Source organism: Leucoraja erinacea, chromosome 16 (assembly GCF_028641065.1).
Source record: "Leucoraja erinacea ecotype New England chromosome 16, Leri_hhj_1, whole genome shotgun sequence".
NCBI classification, from domain to species: Eukaryota; Metazoa; Chordata; class Chondrichthyes; order Rajiformes; family Rajidae; genus Leucoraja; species Leucoraja erinaceus.
Genome location: NC_073392.1, coordinates 37,402,475 through 37,421,192, shown reverse-complemented (window position 1 = coordinate 37,421,192; position 18,718 = coordinate 37,402,475). Strand labels below are relative to the sequence as shown.

General features: G+C 42.0%; 1 protein-coding gene across 4 annotated transcripts in view; it reads left to right on the top strand.

The window, feature by feature from the left end:
- Positions 1-18,718, top strand: part of hdac11 (histone deacetylase 11) — a 120,117-nt gene that overhangs the window by 53,496 nt on the left and 47,903 nt on the right. For all 4 annotated transcript variants that reach the window (XM_055648191.1, XM_055648189.1, XM_055648192.1 and 1 more), the window contains exons 6-7: positions 645-687; positions 2,056-2,132. In XM_055648191.1, coding sequence (XP_055504166.1) covers positions 645-687; positions 2,056-2,132 — 120 coding nt within the window. The remainder of the gene's footprint in view (positions 1-644; positions 688-2,055; positions 2,133-18,718) is intronic.

Genomic DNA, 18,718 nt, shown 5'->3' with positions numbered 1-18,718 from the left:
CTTGCAGGATGATGGATAAACCAGGAAGATGGAGTTAATCTCAAGAAGCAGTACAGGGTTGAATGACTTCCTTCTGTGCTGCAAGTTTCCAGAATACTAAAATATGCTTTCATAGTCTGAGGAAATGAACGTGACTGATTAATGTTTGATGTGCGTTTTTTGACATTTGTAACATTTTCTTTTAACAAATAAATAGCAGATGATGGTTTATTTGTAAATTTCACATACTAATAGAAACATAGAAAATAGGTGCAGGAGGAGGCCATTCGGCCCTTCGAGCCGGCACCGCCATTCAATATGATCATGGCTGATCATCCAACTCAGTATCCTGTACCTGCCTTCTCTCCATACCCCCTGATCCCTTTAGCCACAAGGGCCACACCTAACTCCCTCTTAAATATAGCCAATGAACTGGCCTCAACTACCTTCTGTGGCAGAGAGTTCCAGAGATTCACCACTCTCTGTGTGAAAAATGTTTTCCTCATCTCGGTCCTAAAAGATTTCCCCTTTATCCTTAAACTAATGACCGCATCCTATAAATAAAACTTGGTTATACATTACTTTTACACATTTTGAATCATTTAATGCATGTAAGTTCGGTTGCAATATTAAATCATTTCCTTTATTTGTCTCTTAACATTTAGGCTGGGAAGCTTGCTATTGAACGAGGATGGGCAATCAATCTTGGTAGGTTGCAGAAAATTATTACAAATATCTGGGGGCATCTAGTCTTTATCTTTGTGTGCATTTTAATTTATTGCAGAACCACTTCCTGCACTACTAAAGTGAACAATGGGTTTGCTTTAATGATTTATTAATCAGCTGGTTGAATATAAAAGCACTAAATATGCTTAAAGTTACTCACAAAGGCAGTGTTTCAAATATTATGTTACACTGTCTAACGTGTAACTTTATATCATTTTGCAAGTAGATTTCATCAGATTGCTCCACTGTCCTTCTGTTGCAGTTTGCTGAGTCATGAGCTCAGACATTTCTGTCACCTGCGCAACCCAGATTATTAATCTTGCAGCACAATACAACCAAAAGACTACATTACTGAAGATAGACACAAAATGCTGGAGTAACTCAGCGGGACAGGCAGCACCTCTGGAGAGAAGGAATGGGTGACGTTTCTGGTCGAGACCTTTCTTTAGACCTGAAACCAAAACTGAACACTAAAAGTTTAGTATAGTTTAGAGGTGCAATGCAGAAACAGGCCCTTTGGACTACCGAGTCTGCACTGACCAGCGATCCCCGCATATTAACACGCCTAGGAACAATTTACACTTAAAATCATAGAAAACAGGTGCAGGTGTAGGCCACCTCTATTCAATATGATCATGGCTGTTCATCCAAAATCAGTACCCTGTTCATGCTTTCTCCACATATCCCTTGATTCAGTTAGCCCTAAGAGCTCTCTTGAATAAACCCAGTGAATTGGCCTCCACTGCCTTCTGTGGCAGAGAATTCCATAGATTCTCAACTCTCTGGCTGAAAAAGTTTTTCATCATCTCAGTCCAAAATGGGCCACCCTCTTATTCTTACACTGTGACCCCTGGTTCTGGACTCCAACATGGGGGACATTTTTCCTGCATCTAGCCTGTCCAATCCATTAAGAATGTTTCTATAAGATCCATTGTCCCAATTATCAGTCTGAAGAAGGGTCTCGACCAGAAGCATCACCCGGTCCTTCTCTCCAGAGATGCTGCCTGTCTATCTTCGATTGTAAGCAGTATCTGCAGTTCCTTCCTGTGCAGACTAAATGACTGCTTTGGAGACTATTACAGCCTTATATTAACAGCTGATAAAATGTTTTTAATACAAACGTGAATACTTACAGAATCCAGATTTGTATAAAATGCTCCATTAATCGGTTCAATTTGTTTTGGATATTGAAGTTGCTAGTACTCATTCCAAGATTGTATTTTTTTAAACAGTTACCCTGTTGATTTAATTACTTGGTGTCACTACACATTTGTGTGTGGGACACTTGTTAGATTTTAAGGGAACACAATTGCATGGATTGTATAATGATCAATATTTTCCTTCTGTTAGGTGGAGGCTTCCATCATTGCTCAAGTGACCAAGGAGGGGGGTTTTGTGCTTATGCTGACATAACATTGGCAATTAAGGTGAGGACAGACAGTAAATAAATGCAACTTACTCATTACTCAAGATTTGAAAACTAGGTTCTAAAATAGCAGCGAGAGGCAGCACATGATACAGAACCCTCCATAATGTTTGGGACAAAGACCCATCATTTATTTATTTGCCTCTGTACTCCACAATTTGAGATTAAAAAATCACATGTGGTTAATGTGCACATTATCAGATTTTAATAATAAATCAAAGGCCATTTTTATACATTTTGGTTTCACCATGTAGAAATTACAGCTGTGTTTATATATAGTCCCCCCATTTCAGGGCATGTTGTTTGGGGCACATGGCTTCACAGGTGATTGTAATTGCTCAGGAGTGTTTACTTGCCTCCATGCAGGTGTAAGAGAGATTTCAGCACCTAGTCTTTCCTCCAGTCTTTCCATCACCTTTGGAAACTTTTATTGCTATTTGTCAACATGAGGACCAAAGTTGTGCCAATGAAAGTCAAAGAAGCCATAATGAGACTGAGAAACAAGAATAAAACTGTTAGAGACATCAGCCAAACCTTAGGCTTACCAAAATCAACTGTTTGGAACATCATTAAGAAGAAAGAGAGCACTGGTGAGCTTACTAATCGCAAAGGCCATCTAAATGGTGGCCGATTGGGAAAGGGGGAGATGCAGCGAGACGTGGGTGTCATGGTACACCAGTCATTGAAGGTAGGCATGCAGGTGCAGCAGGCAGTAAAGAAAGCGAATGGTATGTTAGCTTTCATTGCAAAAGGATTTGAGTATAGGAGCAGGGAGGTTCTACTGCAGTTGTACAGGGTCTTGGTGAGACCACACCTGGAGTATTGCGTACAGTTTTGGTCTCCAAATCTGAGGAAGGACATTATTGCCATAGAGGGAGTGCAGAGACGGTTCACCAGACTGATTCCTGGGATGTCAGGACTGTCTTATGAAGAAAGACTGGATAGACTTGGTTTATACTCTCTAGAATTTAGGAGATTGAGAGGGGATCTTATAGAAACTTACAAATTTCTTAAGGGGTTGGACAGGCTAGATGCAGGAAGATTGTTCCCGATGTTAGGGAAGTCCAGAACAAGGGGTCATAGTTTAAGGATAAGGGGGAAATCTTTTAGGACCGAGATGAGGAAAACCTTTTTCACGCAGAGAGTGGTGAATCTCTGGAACTCTCTGCCACAGGGGGTAGTTGAGGCCAGTTCATTGGCTATATTTAAGAGGGAGTTAGATGTGGCCCTTGTAGCTAAGGGGATCAGGGGGTATGGAGAGAAGGCAGGTACGGGATACTGAGTTGGATGATCAGCCATGATCATATTGAATGGCGGTGCAGGCTCGAAGGGCCGAATGGCCTACTCCTGCACCTAATTTCTATGTTTCTATGTTTAAAGGGACTGGCAGGCCAAGAAAGACCGCCACAGCTGATAACAGAAGAATTCTCTCTATAATAAAGAAAAATTCCCAAACACCTGTCCGACAGATCAGAAACACTCTTCAGAAGTCAGGTGTGGATTTGTCAATGACCACTGTCCGCAGAAGCCTTCATGAACAGAAATACAGAGGCTACACTGCAAGATGCAAACCACTGGTTAGCTGCAAAAATAGGTTGGCCAGGTTACAGTTTGCCAAGAAGTACTTAAAAGAGCAACCACAGTTCTGGAAAAAAAAGTTTTGTGGACAGATGAGATGAAGATGAACATATCAGAGTGATGGCAAGAGCAAAGTATGGAGGAGAGAAGGAACTGCCCAAGATCCAAAGCATACCACCTCATCTGTGAAACACGGTGATGGGGGTGTTATGGCCTGGGCATGTATGGCTGCTGAAGGTACTGGCTCACTTATCTTCATTGGTGATACAATTGCTGATGGTAGTAGCATAATGAATTCTGAAGTGTATAGACACATCCTATCTGCTCAATTTCAAACAAATGCCTCAAAACTCATTGGCGGGGGCTCATTCTACAGCAAGATAATGATCCCAAACACACTGCTAAAGCAACAAAGGAGTTTTTCAAAGCTAAAGAATGGTCAATTCTTCAGTGGCCTTTTATATGCTGAAGAGAAAACTGAAGGGGACTAGCCCCCAAAACAAGCATAAGCTAAAGATGGCTGCAATACAGGCCTGGCAGAGCATCACCAGAGAAGATACCCAGCAACTGGTGATGTCCATGGATCACACACACAGCAGTCATTGCATGCAAAGGATATGCAACAAAATACTAAACATGACTACTTTCATTTACTAGACATTGCTGTGTCCCAAACATTATGGTTCCCTGAAATGGGGGGACTATGTATAAACACCGCTGTAATTTCTACATGCATAAAAATGGCCTTTGATATATTATTAAAATCTGATAATGTGCACTTTAACCACATATGATTTTTTTCTATTACAGATCTCAAATTGTGAAGTACAGAGGTAAATAAATAAATGATGGGTCTTTGTCCCAAACATTATGGAGGGCACTGTATTTGAATTGTATTCAATGTAAAATGCATTCAGTGATTAATGTAATACAGGAGTTATAGGTATAGATATATTTTTTATGCAAAATCCTCAGTGATGATAATTCCAATTGCTTTTAAAATGGTGAATTTGGAAGCTTATGTTGATGTCCATAGTTCCTTCCCATAAACTACTTGGAGCAGCAAAGCAAATTTGGGGGAAGGAAATTTCAATCAAAGTGATCCATGTATTATCAGTTTATTTTTTGCCACAGGGCAAACTTGAAAGAGTAAATTGTATTGAGCTTTCTGCATTAAAATGCAAATATAGAATTTTAGGCAGGACATTAGGCCAGGCAATGTTATCGTGCACGCATAATCCATTTGAATTGAATTCCCTTCTATGCAAGATCACCTAGTAGTTTGATGCCTTCATTAAAATTATGCAGGGAAGAATGAAATTTTCTTTTTGTGTAACAACATCATTCAAAATAATCTCAAGATCGTTTAAATGTGCTGTCAACTCTCCAAGGTCTATATTTTTTCATTCTGTCTGTTTTAATGGAACTTGGATATCATTGGATGTTTGCCATTTTACACATTTCACAGTTATGTTGTCCAGAAAACTTTAGTTTAGTTTAAAGATACGGCATGGAAACAGGCCCTTCTGCCCATTGAGTCCACACTGACTGACCAGCGACCCCCACGCATTAACATTATCCTACACACACTAGGGAAAATGTATACTTATACCAAACCAATTTACCTACAAATCTGTACGTCTTTGGAGCGTGTGAGGAAACTCATGATCTTGTAAAAAACCCACGCAGTCACGGGGAGAATGTACAAACTCTGTACAGACAGCAACCATAGTTGGGATCAACCCGAGTCTCCAGCACTGCAAGCGTTGAATGGCAGTAACTCTACCGCTGCCGCCCCAAATGTTGAACAACCTGGAATTGTTATTGACGTTTAAGGATTGCACAAACTTTCTGCAGTTCATACTGAACACAGTTTGCTGGACAAATGAAGTTCCATCTTTGGTGGCGAGGCCTCGTACTGAGGCTGAACCTTTCTGGTGTAAACTTATCATATGGCGCTGGGTTGGGGGAATGGGACAAACAATTCCAAGAAATGCTGAAAAGTTCTTGACAGCTGGATGACCACATCAAACCAGATCTCCCGGTTGCCAAACACTTTAATTCCCTTTCCAATTCCCACACTGACCTTTGTCCAGGGTCTCCTCCATTGTCATTGAGGCCAAACGCAAACTGGAAGAACAGCATCTCATAGTTCGCTTGGGCAGCTTGCAGTCCAGTGGTATGAATATTGATTTCTCTCTCTTCAAGTAATCCTCGCATCCCCCCCTCTCTCCATCCCACCCCTACCCAAGTCATACTAGCTTGTCAAAGTCATTTTGTTGAGTCTCATTGTCTGTAACTTGTTTTCACCTGGATCACAACTAATGATGGCCTTTTACCTTTATCATCATTACTTTTTTGTATGTCTTTCATTCATTTGTTCTATATCTCTCTATATCATCGTCTATATCTCTTGTTCCTTTCCCCTGAGGGATCCGTCTGAAGGGTTTCGATCCCAAACGTCACCTATTCTTTTGCTCCAGAAATGCTGTCTGACCCGCGGAGTTACTCCAGCACTTGTGTCTATCTTCAAAACTTCAATATACTATTCATGTTTCCGATTTACTGTAATTCAGAAATAAAGTGTATGATGTTCTCATGATCTACCTGTTCAACTGGTAATTTTTAGATTACTGTCCTGCCTTGATCGTATAGGTTATTTAAGTATTCAGATTTTGAAGTTTGTAAATAACCTTTTGCTTCCTCACCATTTAGTGAAATTATTTATTTAGGCTTCGGTTTTTAGGTGTACTTGCTGCAGTAATTACACGCAGTTGGTTTTGGTATAAGTTTGGCATTGTTGGTATATTCTTGATATCGTCCACTAGTTCTTGAGGCCTGAGATCGACATAAAAAGTTGGAGTAACTCAGCGGGAGAGGCAACATCTCAGGATAGAAGGAATGGGTGATGTTTCAGGTCAAGACCCTTCTTCAGACTGTGGGCTGAAGTCAATCTGAGGAAGGGTCTACACCCAAAACGTCACCCATTCCTTCTCCCCAGAGATGCTGCCTGTCCCACTGAGTTACTCCAGCATTTTGTGTTTATCTTCGGTGTAAACCAGCATCTGCAGTCCCTTCCTACACATGTTCGTGAGGTCTTTGTACTTTAAAGTGTCTATCAACCTTGAATATAGATTATTATTCTGCTGCCACAGTTCCCAGGAATAGAGAAATGCAAAGATTTATCATCCCTTGAGAGGAGAAATTTCACCCTGTTATTTTCTGAAAAGGGTGACTTCTTGTCTGAAAATATGCTCCATTTCTAGATGTTTGTACTGGGAAAAATATTCTCTTAGTGTTCACCCATTGTAGACACATAATATGTTGAGGGAATATGGAATTGAGATAAAGATTAGCTACGATCGTATCGTATTGAAAAGCAGAGCAGGTTCTACTACTTTTATAAGCACTCCTACTTTTCTGAGTTTCTACTATCAACCCCAGAAGAATTTTACTTTTCAATAATATTATGTTACTACTAACACCCTCAGTTATGATTGCTCACTGAACAAGGGTGTCCCATTCCCCTCACCGCACATTAAGTACTAAACAGTGAGTAACTGCCTACCACAACCAGTGACCCTGTTACACCAAACTGCCCAGTGCCATTAACTTACACGTACGCACAGACTCACAAACACACTGTAACTCTTCCATTCCAGCTCTTCGCTCTGTTCTATGAAATGTTTGATCCTATGGTGGTGGCGCAAACAGATCTAATTACAGGGTGTAACACCATGCTTAGTCTATTGGAGCCCCTGGCTGTATAATGGGTCATGAACCTATCCCCGATAACCCCCACATGTTGTGACTGTGAATGAGACACAACATGATTCGAGATGTAGATCTAATCAGTCTTTCTCCAGCATCACAAGAGGCCTTCTGGAAGAATCTCTCTTGGAAGAATCTCACTGAGGTTGTATGGTCCCTAAACACAGGAGTAAAAGCAAGTGATTAAATGGAAACATTTTGGAAGTGGGCAATTGCTGTGTAGAATTGCTGTGTAGAATTTTACAATGACTGACAAGACAGCTTTTAATACAAACATCTGCAGGTGGTCTGGAAGTTTCTGCATATACTGTAAAACCCCAGGCACTCAAAATATACCTTTATCACTGTATTGAGGAACTGTTCCTGGATGTACAAATACCCCAAATACTGAGTGACAGAACAAATATGTCATTAAGCATTTTAAGGGATGTGTTGTTTGGCGACTGGGTGGTCACTGAATATCCTTCATTTCATTCTGGACACTACAACAAGGTTCATTAACATAAACCAGCTTTCTCCTCTCTACTATCAGTCCGGAGAAAAGTCTTGACCTGAAATTTCACCTGTCCATTCTCTCCACAGATGTTGCCTGACTTGCTGAGTTCCTCCAGCACATTGTGTTTTTTGCTTAGGTTTTCAACATTTACATAGAAAACAGAAAACATAGAAATTAGGTGCAGGAGTAGGCCATTCGGCCCTTCGAGCCTGCACCGCCATTCAATATGATCATGGCTGATCATCCAACTCAGTATCCTGTACCTGCCTTCTCTCCATACCCCCTGATCCCCTTAGCCACAAGGGCCACATCTAACTCCCTCTTAAATATAGCCAATGAACTGGCCTCAACTACCCTCTGTGGCAGAGAGTTCCAGAGATTCACCACTCTCTGTGTGAAAAAAGTTCTTCTCATCTCGGTTTTAAAGGATTTCCCCCTTATCCTTAAGCTGTGACCCCTCGTCCTGGACTTCCCTAACATCGGGAACAATCTTCCTGCATCTAGACTGGCCAACCCCTTAAGAATTTTGTAAGTTTCTATAAGATCCCCTCTCAATCTTCTAAATTCTAGAGAGTATAAACCAAGTCTATCCAGTCTTTCTTCATAAGACAGTCCTGACATCCCAGGAATCAGTCTGGTGAACCGTCTCTGCACTCCCTCTATGGCAATAATGTCCTTCCTCAGATTTGGAGACCAAAACTGTACGCAATACTCCAGGTGTGGTCTCACCAAGACCCTGTACAACTGCAGTAGAACCTCTCTGCTCCTATACTCAAATCCTTTTGCAATGAAAGCTAACATACCATTCGCTTTCTTTACTGCCTGCTGTACAGTTCCTTATGTCTCCATTCATTCATGATTTTTCTCTACATTGTTTACAATGGGGCAAAATCAGGATGTCCCACACCGAATGGCCAAGTTTCACTGACCGAGTTTTCCATGGGTGTTACATTGTTCAATAAAGTATCTTTTTACAAATGCCAATAAACGAAATTGCCTTGTCAGTTTTCAAAGTGAACCACTATGAACTGGTAGCCTTCAATTTTGCAGACAATATTTATTGCTTGCAGGTTATCTGGCTGCATGTTTTGCTGAAGACCGGATCGCCTTTGTATTAAGGCTGCTTTCCACGTACAGTGCCCTCCATAATCTTTAGGACAAAGACCTATCATTTATTTGCCTCTGTACTCCACAATTTGAGATTTGTAATAGAAAAAAATCACATGTGGTTAAAGTGCACATTGTCAGATTTTAATAAAGGTCATTTTTATACATTTTAGTTTCGCCTTGTAGAAATTACAGCTGTGTTTATACATAGTCCCCCCATTTCAGGGCACCATAATGTTTGGGACACATGGCTTCACTGGTGTTTGTAATTGCTCAGGTGTGTTTAATTGCCTCCTTAATGCAGGTATAAGTGAGAGCTCAGCACCCTAGTCTTTCCTCCAGTCTTTCCATGACCTTTGGAAACTTTTATTGCTGTTTGTCAACACGAGGACCAAAGTTGTGCCAATGAAAGTCAAAGAAGCCATAATGAGACTGAGAACCAAGAATAAAATTGTTGGAGACATCAGCCAAACCTTAGGCTTACCAAAATCAACTGTTTGGAACATCATTAAGAAGAAAGAGAGCACTGGTGAGCTTACTAATCGCAAAGGGACCGGCAGGCCAAGGAAGACCTCCACAGCTGATAGAAACATAGAAACATAGAAATTAGGTGCAGGAGTAGGCCATTCGGCCCTTCGAGCCTGCACCGCCATTCAATATGATCATGGCTGATCATCTAACTCAGTATCCTGTACCTGCCTTCTCTCCATACCCCCTGATCCCCTTAGCCACAAGGGCCACATCTAACTCCCTCTTAAATATAGCCAATGAAGTGGCCTCAACTACCCTCTGTGGCAGAGAGTTCCAGAGATTCACCACTCTCTGCGTGAAAAAAGTTCTTCTCATCTCGGTTTTAAAGGATTTCCCCTTTATCCTTAAGCTGTGACCCCTTGTCCTGGACTTCCCTAACATCGGGAACAATCTTCCTGCATCTAGCCTTTCCAACCCCTTAAGAATTTTGTAAGTTTCTATAAGATCCCCTCTCAATCTTCTAAATTCTAGAGAGTATAAACCAAGTCTATCCAGTCTTTCTTCATAAGACAGTCCTGACATCCCAGGAATCAGTCTGGTGAACCGTCTCTGCACTCCCTCTATGGCAATAATGTCCTTCCTCAGATTTGGAGACCAAAACTGTACGCAATACTCCAGGTGTGGTCTCACCAAGACCCTGTACAACTGCAGTAGAACCTCTCTGCTCCTATACTCAAATCCTTTTGCAATGAAAGCTAACATACCATTCGGTTTCTTTACTGCCTGCTGCACCTGCAGCACCTGATGACAGAAGAATTCTCTCTATAATAAAGCAAAATCCCCAAACACGTGTCTGACAGATCAAAAACACTCTTCAGGTGTGTCATTGACCACTGTCTGCAGAAGCCTTCATGAACAGAAACACAGAGGCTACACTGCAAGATGCAAACCACTGGTTAGCCGCAAAAATAAGATGGCCAGGTTACAGTTTGCCAAGAAGTACTTAAAAGAGCAACCACCGTTCTGGAAAAAAGTCTTGTGAACAGATGTGATGAATATTAACTTATATCAGAGTGATGGCAAGAGCAATGTATGGAGGAGAGAAGGAACTGCCCAAGACCCAAAGCATACCACCTCATCTGTGAAACATGGTGCTGGGGGTGTTATGGCTTGGGCATGTATGGCTGTTGAAGGTACTGGCAACTTATCTTCATTGATGATACAACTGCTGATGGTAGTAGCGTAATGAATTCTGAAGTGTATCTGCTCAAGTTCAAACAAATGCCTCAAAACTCATTGGCCTGCATGCTGCAGCATATTTCATTTCATACTGCAGCAAGACAACGATCCCAAACATACTGCTATAGCAACAAAGGAGTTTTTCAAACTTTAAAAAATGGTCAATTCTTGAGTGGCCAAGTCAATCACCCGATCTGAACCCAATTGAGCTTGGCTTTTATATGCTGAAGCGAAAACTGAAGGGGAATAGCCCCCAAAACAAGCATAAGCTAAAGATGGCAGCAATACAGGCCTGGCAGAGCATCACCAGAGAAGACACCCAGCAACTGGTGATGTCCATGAATCGCAGACTTCAAGCAGTCATTGCATGCAAAGGATATGCAACAAAATACTAAACGTGACTACTTTCATTTTCACGACATTGCTGTGTCCCAAACATTCTGGTGCCCTGAAATGGGGGGGACTGTGTATATAAACACTGCTGTAATTTCTACATGGTGAAACCAAAATGTGTAAAAATGGCCTTTATTAAAATCTGGCAATGTGCACTTTAACCACATGTGCTTTTTTTATTTCACAAATCTCAAATTGTGAAGTACAGAGACAAATAAATAAATGATGGGTCTTTGTCCCAAACATAGAGGGCACTGTAATCCTGGATTAAACTTTACACCCCAATTCGCCATCGTCTAGTACACACATGCTAACCTTTATGCCTCGTGTTCTAGGAGCCCAGATCTCTTTGTACTGCTACATTTTGTCTCACTCTAGTTAAGGAATAATTTACATTTTCAGTTGTTTTTCCATTGTGGATAACCTCTCATATATTGCACATTATATTCTATCTGCCCATAAATTGCCCCTTCATTCAGCCTATCCATATTACTTACTGAGTTTCCTTCTCACAACTTGATAATCCACCGTTTGCACCAACAGCAAAGTTTGGCTGCAATACAGTGGGTGCCTTCAATACAAGTCATTAATATAAATTAAAAATAGTTGAGGTATTGCCCTTGAATGAGTGGCATTGCCAATCTGCAAATGACGCACTTATCCCGACACACTGTGTCGTGGTGGTCAGCCACATCCCTATCCATGCCAAAATGTCACCTTTTTCCACCCACCCCACAAATCCCTTGTTATCCAGTGTGGTGCCGGGGATGAAGCCGGGTTGACAATGACTACACCGACACTCACAGTAGAGTAAACTTGTGTAATGTGGTTTATTTATAATGACACGAAAGTCCAAGTCCACACCCAGGCCCTGTCCCTCGTTGTCAGTGTGCATGTGAGGAGACGCTGGCAATGTCGGGCTTGCCCCAGCAGCTCAGTCTGGACTTGAAAGAGGAGGCATGGTGCTCTCAGGCTTGTCCCTGCCGTTCGCCTTTGCCATGAGAGGAGGTGCTGGTGGTCTCATGCTTGTCCTTGAAGCTTAGTATTTGCCCCAGTGGGTGAGCATAGTCCCTCTGTCTTTGGGCAGATAAGAGGCTCTGGTGGTCTCGGGTTGCCCCAGCCGCTCAGTCTTGGCTTCAGCTGAGGCACTGGCTATCTAGGGCTTGTCCCAGCAGCTCAGTCTTGACCACAGAACAGTGGTGCTGGTGGTCTTGGGCTTGTCCCAGCGGCTCAGGCTTCCTCCATACCTGCAACAGGGGAGCACAGGGAGCTCTGGCTGGAGCACATGGGTTTGTTGATGAGTAAGTTGAAACGGCTCAGGTGGGCCAACGCAATATGAGCTGATTGGATACAGTTGTTACCAATGGTGCTGAGGTTTGGCCTCTCGTGGCCTGTCTGCTGGTGATGGGGATAAGAGTGGCATCTGAGGGAGGAAGCGCTGTTACACCAGTTGTTATTGACATGGAGAACGGCAGATTTGTCAAACACTATTTCATAACACCATAGAGAATCTGATTGTGTTCTGCTATTCTAAAGCTGCTGCTGGGTATGATTCTAACTTCAAGTGCTGTCTGTGTGAAGTTTGCACATTCCCTCTGTGACCGTATCAGTTTCCTCCGGGTGATCTGGTTTCCTCCGACATCCCAAAGATGTGCGGGTTTGTAGATAAATTGACTTTCGAAAATTGCCCCTAACGTGGATTGCCCCAAAATGGATGAGAAAGAGGATAGCAATGAACTCGTGTAAATGGGTGATGGATTGTCAGCATTGTCTTGGTGAGACTCCATCCTGAGTCTCGAAACTAAACTAAATGTTTTGCCATTGCTTTTTTCCACCAAGAGATGCTAGCCAGATGGCCTCGAGGTTTTTGCTTTCCATCTCCCCTGTGTTGAACAGAGCCTTTTGAATTTGCAGGTTTCCAATCCTCAAAGAATCAAGGAACCAGATTTGAGGGGATTTTGGTACATTATATCGATTCATCAAGCAACTAGGCAGAAATTTCCTTTTCAAAACTCCGGGATCCAGGCCATCACATCCATTAGTTTATCTAGTATTTTTATTTCTAGTGCTGGAGCTTATTTTATGTTCCTCAATACATGCACCCCTTGGTTATCTGTTATTATGGGGATGATTGCAGTATCTTCCACCTTGAAAACTGAAAAATAATGACCTCACATCTCTCATTTTTATGTTTCCCATTATTAATTATTGAGTCTCATCCTCGGAGGGAACAAAGTTTTAGCTGCTCATCCTTTTTGTATTTCTATTTATTATATTCATGAGTTTCCTCTCGTACACTTTTCTTTTCCTCTTTAGAATTTATGTAATCACCTTTGTATGATTTTTTTATAGTTCTCAATCCACTGGGCTACTGATCAATTTGAAAACTTTATATGCCGGTTCTTCCAATGTGATATCATCTTTGCCTTCCTAAGTAGCCTCTGATATTGTGTCCTTGTAGCTTATTTCGCACTGAAATAGACCTTAGCTGTGATTTATGTAATTTCTCTTCAAATGTCTGCCACTGCTGTTCAACTGTTTTATCCTCTAATCGGCTTTTGGCTGCACTGCCATCGCTCTATTGTAATTGCCTTTATTTAGCTTCAGGACACTAATTTCGGACCCACACTTAACTGGAATATGAAAATTCCACCTTGTCCTGATTGCTCTTTCCTGGAAGATATTTGTCTATGACACCATTAATCAATCCTGACTCATAATACAATACCAGATCTAGAATCTATCAGATTAGATTTTCAATGTATTACTCAACAAAACTACTTCTAACACACACTACAAACTCATCATCAAGGCTACCATTGCCAATTTATTTTGCCTTGGATATTATGGTTCCTTTCTTCATTATTTCTCCATTGATAACGTGTAGCTAGGGGCCTTTCTGCTTCTCCCAGCAGTGACATATTGCCTGAAGCCTTCCTGATTTTCACCAAAACACATCTCTGATCCATCATCATTCTTCACCACGAGAAATCACATTCTTTTTAATAGAGCAACCCCATAAGCTTTTCCTTTCTGTCTATCTTTTCATAAGATCTAAGACGGGAGCAACATTAGGCAATTCGGCCCCTACTCCGCCATTCAGACATTTTTCCCTCTCAACTCCTCTATTTTTCCCTCTCAAAACCTCTCATTTTCCTGCCTTCGCCCCGTAACCTTTGGCGCCCTTACTATTAATTTCCGCTTTAAAATACCCATTGTTTTGGCTTCCACAATCGTTCGTGGCAATGACTTCCACAGATTCACCAGCCTTTGGCTAAAGAAATTCCTCCACATCTCCATTCGTAACGGTACGATCTAGACTCTCCCATTATTGGAAATATCCTTTCCAGGTCCACTCTATCTACGCTTTTCTTTATCTGGTACATTTCATTGAGATTGGAGTTACCAACAGATTTGTTTGGCAAGGTTTCCCTTTTAACTAAACCATGCTGACTTTGGATTATTTGATCATGTGCTTCCATGTACCTCGAAACTTCATCCTTAATTAAATTTGATCAACCTCTGATGTCAGACTAACTGACCTATAATTTCCTTTATTTTACCCCTCTCCCTTCGTAAACAGTGGAGTGACATTTGTGATGTTCTAGTCTTCTAGGACCCTTCCTGACTAGTGATTGTTGAAAGATCACTATTAACATCACCACAATCTCAGCCACTACCTCTTATAGAACTCTGGGGTGTAGTTCATCTGGTCCAGGAGACATATCCACCTTCAGACCTTTCAGCTTCCCAAGAACTTTCTCCTCAGTAATAGTGATAGCATTCACTTCTGCCCCCTGACTCTCTTGAATTTCTGGCAAATTGCTGGTGTCTTCCACTGTGAAGACTGACGCAAAAAACGTATTCAGTTCATCCGCCATTTCTTTCTTCACCATTACTACTTCTCCAGTATCATTTTCCACAGTCCAATGTCGACTCTTGCCTCTCTTTTACTCATTGTAAATCTGAAAATAATTTTGGTATCATCATTTATATTATTGACCAGCTGACTTTCATATTCCATCTTCTCTCCCTATATTCCTTTTTTCGTTGCCTTCTTTTGGATTTAAAAAATGTCCCAATTTTCCATTTGCCCACTAATCTTTGTCATGTTATATTCCTTCTCTTTTGCTTTGATGCTGTCTTTGACTTCCCTTGACAGCCACAGTGGTCTCATGCCCGCCCCCCCCCAGTATGTTCCTTCCTCATTGGGATGACAAAATCCTGCGTCTTCTGAATTATTCCCAGAAACTCTTATCATTGCTGCTCCACTGTCATTCCTGCTAGAGTCTCCTTCCAATCAACTTTAACCAGCTCCTCCCTCATGCCTTTGTAGTTAGTTTAACTCAACAAAAACACCAATACATACTATCACAATGTTTAAAAGACGTTTGGACAGGTACATGGATGGGATGGGTTAGTAAGACCAAACGCAGCCAGGTGTGACTAGTGTAGATGGGGCATTTTGATCACGGTGGGCATGTTGGGTCGAAGAGTTGCCTTGCCTGTATGACTCTACAACTCTATCTGAATTCAGCTTATGCTGCTCCAACTGCAGGTTGAGTTCAATTACATTATGATCACTGCCACTAGCTGTTCCTTCGCCTTGAGCTCCTTAATCAAGGCTCGTTCATTGCACAACACCAAATCCAGATTTGCCTTTCCCCTACTGGGCTTGGTCATCTCATAAGCTTTCCACAAAAATCCCTCTCTTGGGATCCAGTACCAACCTATTTTCCCAGTCTACTGGCCTATTGACACCCCACTGGCCTCTGTAACATTGCCTTTCTTACATGCCTTTTCTATTTCCTTTTAAGTAATTTATGCCATATATCATGACTACTTTTCAGGCAACCAGGCAGGCAACACAGCCTTCAGGACTTAATTTTTCCGACAAATAACTGTGCCTATTTCCCTGACTATATTATCTTGTTACAAATGTTGTGTACATTCCCAGAAAGAGCCTTTAATTTTCTCTTCACATTTGACATGACTATGGCTGTACATATTGATGCACATCTGGTGGTTTGCTCTGGCCTTATCATTACCCCGCTGGCCCGCTCACTGCACTACGCCATTGCTCTTCCCTTTCTCTTTACTTGTCTAAATAACCCTTGGCAAGACCCTTAACAGCATTGATGTGCAGAGGGATCTTTGGAGTCCAAATTCATAGCTCACTGAAGGTGGCAGCACAAGTAGATATGGTGTTAAAGACCGCGTATGGTATGCTTGCCTTCATTGCTAGGGGGATTGAACATAATGTCAGCAAGTAATAGAGAGGAGGTTTACCAGAATGTTGCTTGGAGCGGGTTTCAGATACAGGGAGAGGTTGCATTGAGGTGAATTACTTTCTCTGGATCATCAGCGGTTAATGGGAGACTTGATAGAAGTATATAAAATTAGGAGAGGCAGAGATTGGACAGACCGTCAGAATCTATTTCCCAGGGTGGAAAAGTCCAGCTCTAGAGGGTATAGCAATGTGAGAGGGGGAAAGTTGAATGGAGACATGCGGGGCAAGTTATTTACACAGAGAGTGGTGGGGATCTGGAACAGATTGCTAGACGTGGTGGTGGAGGCAGATGCACTAGTGGCGTTTAAGAGGCTTTTATGTAGGCACATAGAAGTGCGGGGACTAGAGGGATGTGGATCATGTACAGGCAGATGAGATCAGTTTTACTGGCGTCATTTTCAGCACAAACATTGGGGGCCGAAGGGGCTGTTCCTGTGCTGTACTGTTCTATGTTCTGTGTTATCTTAGCTCTGTGCTTCTATTTTCAGCCTAGCTTTTCTCCTTTCTGATTCAGCCTTTGGTGTCCCATTCTCTTGCCAAGTTATTTTGAATCCTCTCCCTCATACAACCGCCCCACATCATCCTCCCCTTTCCTTCCCCTGCCTCTCCCCCCTCACTCACCTCACTCACCATGAGGATATTGGTGCAGTGCCTGTTGAGATGCAACCTGTCTGACTTGTAAGGAGGTCCAACCACATCCATTCTCAGAAATAGCCTCATTTCCTGAGTACTATAAAACCCTCTCTTACACTCTCCATCCATGCATTCATAAAGCCACTGGACTATGCAGCACAGAAATGGGCCCTGCAGCCAAACGTGTCCATGCTAAACAAGATGCCCATCTGTGCTAGTCCCATTTGCACACATGTGGCCAATATCCTTCTTACTCTTACTCCAGGTGTCTTTTAAATGGTATTGTTATATCTGCTTCAACCTGTATTCGATATTCAGGAAGGATAGACAGACATAAGGTGGATGAATTGAATGTGGAATTAGTAGTTAAGGAATATGATATTGTTGGAATTAAGGAAACATGGCCCCAGGATGACCAATGACCATAAACATGCAAGGGTAGTCGATATTCAGGAAGGATCGACAGACACGACGAGGAGGTGGGGTGGCATTGCTGGTTAAAGAGGAGATTAATGCAATAGCAAGGAGAGACATTAGCTTGGATGCTGTAGAATCAGTGTGGGTAGAACTGCAAAATAGCCAAGGGCAGAAAACGCTTGTTGGAGTTGTATACAGACCACTAAACAGCAGTAGGGAGGTTGGAGATAACATCAAGCAGGAAATTAGTGATGCGTGTAGTAAAGGTACAGTAGTTATTATGGGTGACTTTAATCTACATATAGATTGTGCCAACCAAATTGGTAGCAGCGCTGAGGAGGAGGATTTCCTGGAATGTATACGGGATGTTTTTTTAAACCAATACTGTATGTATAGGAACCTACTAGAGGGCAGGCAATCCTAGACTGGGTATTGTGTAAAGAGGAAGGATTAGTTCACGATATTGTTGTGCAAAGCCCCTTGGGCAACAGTGACCATAATATGGTGGAATTCTTTAAAATGGTGTTGTTATATCTGCTTCAACCTCTTTCTTGGCCAGCTCATTCCATACGTGCACCAACCTCTATGTGAAGAAGTTGTCTGTCCAGTCTCATTGATGTCTTTCCCCTCTAACCTCAAACCGATACCCTCTGGTTTTTGATTCTTGTTCCTTGGGACTGTGTGCATTTACTTTATCTACGCCCCTCAAGATTTTAATCACCTTTATAAGGTCACCGCTCAGTCTAATACAAGCAACAAATAACGTCCTCGCCTGCTCAGTCTTTCCTTTCTAACTCATGCCCTTCAGTATTGGCAACATTGTAAATTTTAACAGCACTCTTTCCAACTTAATGGTATCTTTTTTAGAGCATGGTAATCAAAATTGTATGTAGTATTCCAAGTGTGGTCTCACTGTCCTATCTTCCCATTCCTGCCCTAGGCTACTTGTGACGACTTTAACTAAGCTTTCAAACCACAGACTGAATATAAAATTGGGCTGCAAATATAAAATGACTCTCCACACTCACATCAAACTCGTAGGAGAATTTCCCTTTTCAAACTTGATGCCTGTTTTGAGTTGAGCACACATAGTGAATTGAAGGTACACAAAATTGCTGGAGAAACTCAGCGGGTGCAGCAGCATCTATGGAGCGAAGAAAATAGGCGATGTTTCGGGCCGAAACCCTTCTTC